The 7,765-nt window shown below is 33.0% G+C and overlaps 2 protein-coding genes across 2 annotated transcripts; both read left to right on the plus strand.

Annotated features, from left to right (window-relative positions):
• The first annotated feature begins 2,909 nt into the window (after nucleotides 1-2,909).
• Nucleotides 2,910-5,256, plus strand: LOC108485022 (putative cysteine-rich receptor-like protein kinase 30). Its single transcript, XM_053029318.1, has 5 exons — nucleotides 2,910-3,737; nucleotides 4,232-4,360; nucleotides 4,440-4,633; nucleotides 4,703-4,822; nucleotides 5,053-5,256. The coding sequence occupies exons 1-5, from the start codon at nucleotides 3,005-3,007 to the stop codon at nucleotides 5,254-5,256; spliced, it is 1,380 nt and encodes a 459-aa protein (XP_052885278.1). The 5' UTR covers nucleotides 2,910-3,004.
• Nucleotides 5,257-5,606: 350 nt separating this feature from the next.
• LOC128294085 (cysteine-rich receptor-like protein kinase 44) lies at nucleotides 5,607-6,331 on the plus strand. The gene is made up of 2 exons (XM_053029913.1): nucleotides 5,607-5,763; nucleotides 5,844-6,331. The coding sequence occupies exons 1-2, from the start codon at nucleotides 5,620-5,622 to the stop codon at nucleotides 6,150-6,152; spliced, it is 453 nt and encodes a 150-aa protein (XP_052885873.1). The 5' UTR covers nucleotides 5,607-5,619; the 3' UTR covers nucleotides 6,153-6,331.
• The last annotated feature ends 1,434 nt before the right edge of the window (nucleotides 6,332-7,765 follow it).

Raw genomic sequence — 7,765 nt, forward strand, 5'->3', positions numbered from 1 at the left:
TTATAAGAAATCAATAAGCAACTCATTAACAAATTTTTGTCAATGTTTACCACATAATCATAATTTCACTGCAAGCTGTTTTCCTGAGCAACAGTCACTAAATCATTTATAATTGGAGCTACGAAACTCCAAATCAAGTGCTGTTAATTTTATCTGAAAATAGACCCATATATATTTTACCCATAAAATTTTCAGGATTTTTTGTTTGGCCAATAAATACCAGATTTTTCTTAAAGTTTCCCTTATTTCACTGCTTGACTAATCTGACCACTCTTCACTACGAATCAAATTTCTCATTGTAAAGAATTCAAAATATGTTTTCGTTTATTTAATTTGAAACTAGACTCATTAAGGAGTCTAAGCATATAAAATTAATCTTATAACCATTTTTTTACAATTTATAATGATTTTATAAAAACAGAACAGAGGATCTAGAAGTCATTCTGACCCTGTCCCACATCACTTCAAATATCTCATCATCGGCAATTCTTTTGCTTACACGGTTTCTTTTATAAGAAACTAGACTCATTAATATTTAATTACATAATTTATTCAGCTTCTAACTCATCTCCCAAAATTTATGGTGATTTTCCAAAATCACATTACTGCTGCTATCTCAAGCAGATTTATTACCAACTCACTCTTTCACACATACCTTGCATGCATGTTATTTAAACATGCATATCACAAATCAATCATCACATACCTATAACTTCACTTAAGCATAATCTTCCTTTAATCATTTTAAAGCACAATATTACTCAATATTATCCAAGTTCACATTCGGCCATAATACACACAACATGTTAGCCGATTTCCCCCCTTAGCATCTAAGGCACATGCATGCTCATTTGCTTGGCTCAACTTCATCTATTCTCCATTTTTTATCAAAAGAACATGAAACAACAACCATTTCTCTCATTTTCATTCATGACTGAATGCTCACAACATAACCAAAAATAAAAAATATGCTTCATGGGTTAAGGTAGAAACAAGAAAAACCCATGAACATCAAAATAGAAGCAAAGCACCATGAACTCACCTTGGATTTTCTTCCCCAAGTGACTGAACATTCAAGAGCTCTTTTCTTCTCCTTTCTCTTCTATTTTCGGCTACCATGAACAAGGATGGACAAACTTTTCCCTTCCATCATTTTGTTATTTTTAGTCTTTATTTTGTGACATAAAATGACACATATCAATTAGTACCATAACTTCATGTCTTAAATTATTATTATCTAATGCACATGTTGCTTCCCACCAACATCATGGCCGGCCACTACACATAAAATGGGGAGTTTGACATGCAAATCCTCCCATTTTACACTACAAATTATTTGCCCACTACAATTTGGCCTATAGCATTTTCAGAAATTTTCACATAGGTCCTATTTCATAATTTTACTCTCAAATGACAAAATCAAAGCATGAAATTTTCACACATGCACTTTCACATATAATAAACACAGAGTATAACATTTAATTATTTCTGTGACTCGGTTTTGTGATCCCGAAACCACTTTCTGACTAGGGCCAAATTAGGGCTGTCACATCCCCACGATGAGTTTTTGAGGTAATGGTCTTATCTCGCCATGATATATGAAATGTATGTATTCTGAGGCGTGTTATCACATCCTCGACCCCTCAAATCTACCTATGAACTTTCGTGGTTTCAGTCGAAAACCCTAAAGCCTAGAATACACCAAGCCTTAAACCCTAACTCTAAAAGAATAAAAATGGTTAGGGTTTTTAGGAGAGAGAAAGAGAAAGTGTGCCCAGTTGAGTGCGTTTTCTTGCCACCTATGCAGAAAGAGTGCCCAGTTGAATGGCTTTCCCTTTCTCTTTCTTAAAAACTACCTATTTCCCTAAATAAAAAAATAACCCAAAGGCCTAATTAAAAAAAACTCGGCTTATACTACTAATTTAGCCTTTAAAAAAAGTCAAATAACTTTTTTTTAATGAAAAAATCAAAATAATTATAAAAAAGTTCATAAGAATTAAAAAAAATGGAGTATACGGGGTTGCCATGCGCACTCCCATGTTTAAAAGCTTAAAGTTTTAGTTAATATTTCTATTAAATAACAATTTGGCTCTTCATGAAAGTTAGGTGTTCAAATTCTAACTCCTTTTAAAATGTTGAGGATTAAATTTATCCCATAAAAAAGAATAAAAACCAAATTACCAAAAGATATAAACATTAAAGACTAAATTTATCATCATGTCATTCTTTTATTAAGTTTTGGGTATAACCAAATAGAGGTGTGCATGGGCCGGGCCGGGCCGGGCTCAGACAAAATTTTAGGCTCGTTTCTAGGCTGCCCATTTACTGAAATAAAATTGTTAAGCCGAGCTTGGCCCAAATTTATATTAATTTTTTTAACTTATTTCATTAAATAAAAAATTTAAAATATAATAAATCAAATACATTTAAAACAAATATTAAAACAAGAAACAAATAAAAATGATACTAAAACAATTCTTAAAATAATACACAAATTAAAAATATAATAAAAAGTGATTATATTAAAATTGAAAATAAAATGTAAATATGATTAAAAATAAAAAATATATATTTAGTATATAATATGGGCCAAAAAAGTTTTGTTCGAGCCCGGCCCGTTTTCTAAACGGGCCTCGTTTTTTTGTTCAAATCTATATTTCAGATTTATATCTTTACTCGAACCCTTTAATTTTTTAGGCGGGCCTTCGGGCCAAACCGAGCTGAATAGCCCGACCCATGCACACCTCTATAACCAACCTAAGAAAGATAAATTATCGTAGAAATAGGATGAATGACGGATCACGTAGTTTGGATCCATAAGAACGAAATTATTCATTTAATATTTCCCTTCATTTGATTATAAAACTTTTGACTTAAACATGTAAAAAAGAAAATTCCAGAGCGTGGAAACGTGGAGGAAGATCGCTTTTTTCCCCAGCATAAAATGAAGAAGACAGATGAACATTAACAATTTGTATTGGGAAATTAACGTAGAGTTCGTGTGATGTGGGTTAATGTTCTCGCTTTTCTTCTCACCCATTTGCTCACAGGCATGAGTATAATCTTTAATCAAGACTATGTATGCATAACAGAGTCTGGTAGTTTCACAACCAACAGTACATATGGTAAAAACCTTGACCATATTCTCGATTCTCTCCCAGATAATGTCTCTAAAAGTGGTGGTTTCTTTACTGCCACCGCTGGCCAAGACTCCAACAAAGCTTACGCTCTTGGGCTGTGCAGTGGAGACTTAAATCCACACGATTGTTATGGCCTTGTGAAATCCGCTGTTCGTGATCTCAGAGATAAATGTCCCGACCATAAAGAAGCCATTTCATGGTCAGGTGATCCCGCATGTATTGTACGCTATGCAAATCGCCCCTTTTTTGGAATCCTGCAGCTAGAGCCTACTACTGCTGGCACTATCACGCAGGACATCGGCTCCAACTTACCACGATTTGATACGATTTGGGAGAGTTTGACGGACCGTTTGGTGAGAAACGCTTCCAACGGCTCCTTTAGTCGTAAATATGCAACTGGGGAAGCATATTTTACAGTATCTCAAAACATAAATGCACAAATGCAGTGCACTCCAGACCTATCACAGGAGGAATGTGATTCCTGCCTGCGGGCAGCCAAGAGTTCCTTTAAAGAATGTTGCCATGGGAAGCAAGGAGGTTATGTTCAGAAGCCTAACTGTATGTTCACATTCGACTTGATTCCCACAATTACACAAGGTTAGTACGCATCTAATTAAAGTAAATGAAAAATCTACTACTACTCTTATCTCTTTTTATCTTCTTCTAGTTGTCAAATATTATACTTATAGACTGCAAAATAAAAAATTTGAAATATAGAAACCAAGCATTCATCCAATCTTTAATATGGTTTGCGAGCCTTCTTTTCTATTCCTTCTTACCCTCATCATCTCTGATTGCATTTGGATCAAACAAAAAAAACTGCAGGCTTTCCTTCTCCTTTTCATTTGTTAGAACAAAAGAAATGACAATTCAATAGTTGACTGATTGAGTGGGTTAGCCAATCAATTTCTCTTGTATTCATCCAATGTGGAGATGGGTTGTCAGCACACTTAGCATCTAGTCTATACAATGTCCTAGGAAATGAGTTGCAAGTTGTGATTTGTTGTTTCGAAAGGGTAGTGAGTAGTTGTGTTTCTTGTTAATTACATGTAGTTTCGAAGGTTTTCATAAGATCTGTTTATCTTGGAAAGACCAAAAACCAGAGAAGAATCAGAACAAATCAATCTGGGTTCCACTTGGTGAAAGTTCATCGGCGATTCTTGGACTAGCTTTGGTTTCTGCTTGCTGTATCTTCCTATGGAAAAGGACAAACATTCAAGGTATGCACTATTAGATCATGTTGACATTTTTCCAATTTTGGATATAATCTTACGCCAATCACATTATATCTTATTACAGGGGATAAAGAAGATAGCCAAGAAGTTCAATTACTTGACTTGGTAATCGGAAGCGGGAATCATGAGAACTCAAGCGAAAATGTTGAAACATCTCAAGAGTTTCCTTCAATTAAATTGGATATTTTACTAGCAGCGACCACTAATTTTTGTGATGAAAATAAGCTGGGACAAGGTGGATTTGGCCCTGTGTACAAGGTAATTATGATTAGAATTTTCTTTATGATGAAGCCTACAAAGTATACATGTTAATATGTTAATTTCCAGGGCACACTAGCAGATGGAAACGAAATTGCAGTTAAAAGGCTTTCAAGAGCTTCTAGTCAAGGGCTGCTTGAGTTCAAAAATGAAGTCATGTTAATTGCCAAATTACAACATAGAAATCTTGTGAGGCTCTTAGGATGTTGCTTAGGGAAAAATGAAAAGTTACTTGTATATGAATTCATGCCGAATAGAAGTCTTGACCTGTTCCTATTTGGTTTGAGCCTTAAACCTTTAAATAACGACATTTTTCTTTATACATAAACTAAATGAATTTGAATATTTAACTAATATATATATATATTTTGGAGCATTTATTAGATTCAAGTTTGGCTACACAATTGTCTTGGCAAAAGAGATTCAATATTATTAAAGGAACTGCCCGAGGTATCATGTATCTGCGTGAGGATTCTCATCTTAGAGTCATCCATAGAGACCTTAAAGCAAGTAATGTTTTACTTGATCATGAGATGAATCCAAAAATTTCAGACTTTGGCATGGCAAAAATATTTTGTGGAGATCAAAATGAAGCAAATACAAATAGAGTAGTGGGAACATAGTAAGTGTTATGGATTCTTCCCAACTTGTTCTCTCAAAATGTTTCTTTTGTAATTTGACATTTTATTCTTCATTGTCTCCGATTTCAACTTAATGAGATATATAAAAATCTTCAACTAATTAGTATTTAACTTGTTAAAAGAAAAAAAAGATTTATCCTCTACTTCAAAGTCATGCAAGATAGAAGGATCCCATGCAATTAATGATTTATTGTATAACAAAACTAACATGGGTTGTTATTGAAGGCATCTTTTATTTGATTGAGACACATTGAAGAAAAGGTTTGCTTCTTTGTAAAGTTGTTTATGATTATCTAATTTTGTTTTAATCTTTCTTTGTTTTTTATGAACTAAAATAGTGGATACATGGCGCCGGAATATGCTATGGAAGGACTCTTTTCTGTCAAATCAGATGTGTTTAGTTTTGAAGTAATTTTGTTGGAGATTATAAGTGGAAAAAAGAATAACGGGTTTCATCTTTCAGAACATGGTGAAAGCCTTTTGACATTTGTATGTGTCCTATTCTATCTTCAATGAATAGATTAACACTATATTATATATGTTTGGCTAATTCTATGTAATAATTGTAGGCATGGAAATTATGGTCAAAAGGTGAAGGAATGAAACTAATAGATGAGCATTTTGCTGGTTCAAGTGTGCCAACAGAAGTGCTTAAATGCATTCAGATTGGTTTATTGTGCGTGCAAGTAGATCCAGCAAATAGACCAACTATGTCAACTGTTGTTGCCATGTTGGGAAGTGAGACCATAACGCTTCCTCTACCAGTAGAACCTACATTTTACGTTGGACATTTTGTTGCAGAAGCAATTCAACTCAGTTTCACTGATAGAATATTTTCTGTTAATGAGGTTACGATTTCAAGCATTTCAACTCGATGATTAATTAGTTGTTGCATGTTGCTTTTGAAAAATTGTTAATATGCTATTTTATATTGGATGTAAAATACTAAAACGTTTTGCAACTTTTCATTTAAACAACTAGAGATTTTCTTTCATTATATTGTAATGATTTTGTTTTTAATGTATCTTAATGCCATTCAGTTTTTAAAATTTCATAATTTTTTCTAATTTCATCCTTAAATTACTTTTTTACATTAATCCTCAAATTTGAATTTCACTTAATGTCGCATAAGTTTTAAAATATATAATTTAATTTCACCTTCCTCGTCTCCTCCAATGTTTTATCTCTGAAAACCCTTACCAAAATCTTCACATTTCAAACTTGGAAGATTGTGCCTCGTTATTCCAGAACCCCATTTTCCTCCACAACCTCTCTTTTTCTTTCTTATTTTCAAAAATTATGGAGATGAAGCATTTATTCTTCACGTAATAAACAAACTTCTTCAGTTGGAGTCAACCCTAATTCAACTATACCACCGTTTTCCTTTCAAATGTAACTCAAGAGTGAGTCTTTAAGTGTGTTTTAATGTTTAGAGTGAAGGACCTTTCTGTTGTTAAGAGCAGTTTTACTACAACCGACTCCGAGCTTAACCTTTCTCTTGTTACAAAACATGACAAATCCGTGATTGTCATCGAGTATTTATCGAAAAAATCAATGACCATGAGTTCGTCAGCAAATTTAAACTTGATGGATGGGATTTTAACCTCTAGCTACAGCGAAGAAAGAGTGACGGCCTCCACAATGACCACAAAGTTATTGAGCAAGAATGGGTCGAGGAAATCATTAGATGAAATTGGTGAAACGGGTGGGGGGTTTCGTAAGGAAGGAACTAAAATAAATATCCCTAAAAAGAAATGGTGATGTTTGCTCAAAGAGTTGTTGCAGTCATTGGAGAACGGCGGTACCATGGTGGAGGACGGTGGTCCCTCGTCAAGCATACCGATTTTCTGGCTCTACATTTGCCTTCTTGGCTGTGATGAGATTTGAAGAAAGAGGCAATGTTTTGAAGATTTATATTTTAATGCATTTCGGGCTATTTATTTATATGTCCTTTAATATTTTTTTGTTTTGCTCATCAATGATGTGGCAAATTATAAGTCACTCATAGTACTTATGCACAAATAATGCATCAAATATAATTTCATAAAAATAAATTTCAAATATAATTTCATAAAAATAATGCATCAAATTATAAGCCAACTATGTTCCTGTTCTTCTCTTGGTCATCTCACTTTAAAAGTTTTCAATTTAGGCATTAATGTTTAAATTTATTTTTATTTTGGTCACCCATTGTTAAATTGATAATGGAAAGACTTTCTCTAACCAATATAATAACACATTTAATCCTCAATACTTACATATTCTATTAATTTGATCTTAATTATAAATAATTCAATAAATTTAACTCTTCACATTTACAAATTCAATCAATTTGATCCTCAAACATCTTAATCAAAGTTTTAATTTTTAAAACAGAGACATTCCTAATCTACCAAGTGTTTCATTTATGGTTGAAATTATCTAATTCAATATATAACTTTTTTCTTTATATTTTTAAGAAGTTAGTGATTGAACTTAACTAAACACCATT

The sequence above is a fragment of the Gossypium arboreum genome, chromosome 6, assembly GCF_025698485.1.
Source record: "Gossypium arboreum isolate Shixiya-1 chromosome 6, ASM2569848v2, whole genome shotgun sequence".
NCBI lineage: Eukaryota > Viridiplantae > Streptophyta > Magnoliopsida > Malvales > Malvaceae > Gossypium > Gossypium arboreum.

Bases quoted from the DNA above. Each gene is read 5' to 3' on its own strand.
- LOC128294085 (XM_053029913.1), top strand. From the start codon at position 5,620: ATGGCGCCGGAATATGCTATGGAAGGACTCTTTTCTGTCAAATCAGAT. The intron at 5,764-5,843 runs GTATGTGTCCTA...TAATAATTGTAG, and splicing joins GTGAAAGCCTTTTGACATTT to GCATGGAAATTATGGTCAAA.
- LOC108485022 (XM_053029318.1), top strand. From the start codon at position 3,005: ATGTGGGTTAATGTTCTCGCTTTTCTTCTCACCCATTTGCTCACAGGC. The intron at 4,361-4,439 runs GTATGCACTATT...ATCTTATTACAG, and splicing joins GAAAAGGACAAACATTCAAG to GGGATAAAGAAGATAGCCAA. The intron at 4,823-5,052 runs GTGAGGCTCTTA...TCTTGGCAAAAG, and splicing joins AATTACAACATAGAAATCTT to AGATTCAATATTATTAAAGG.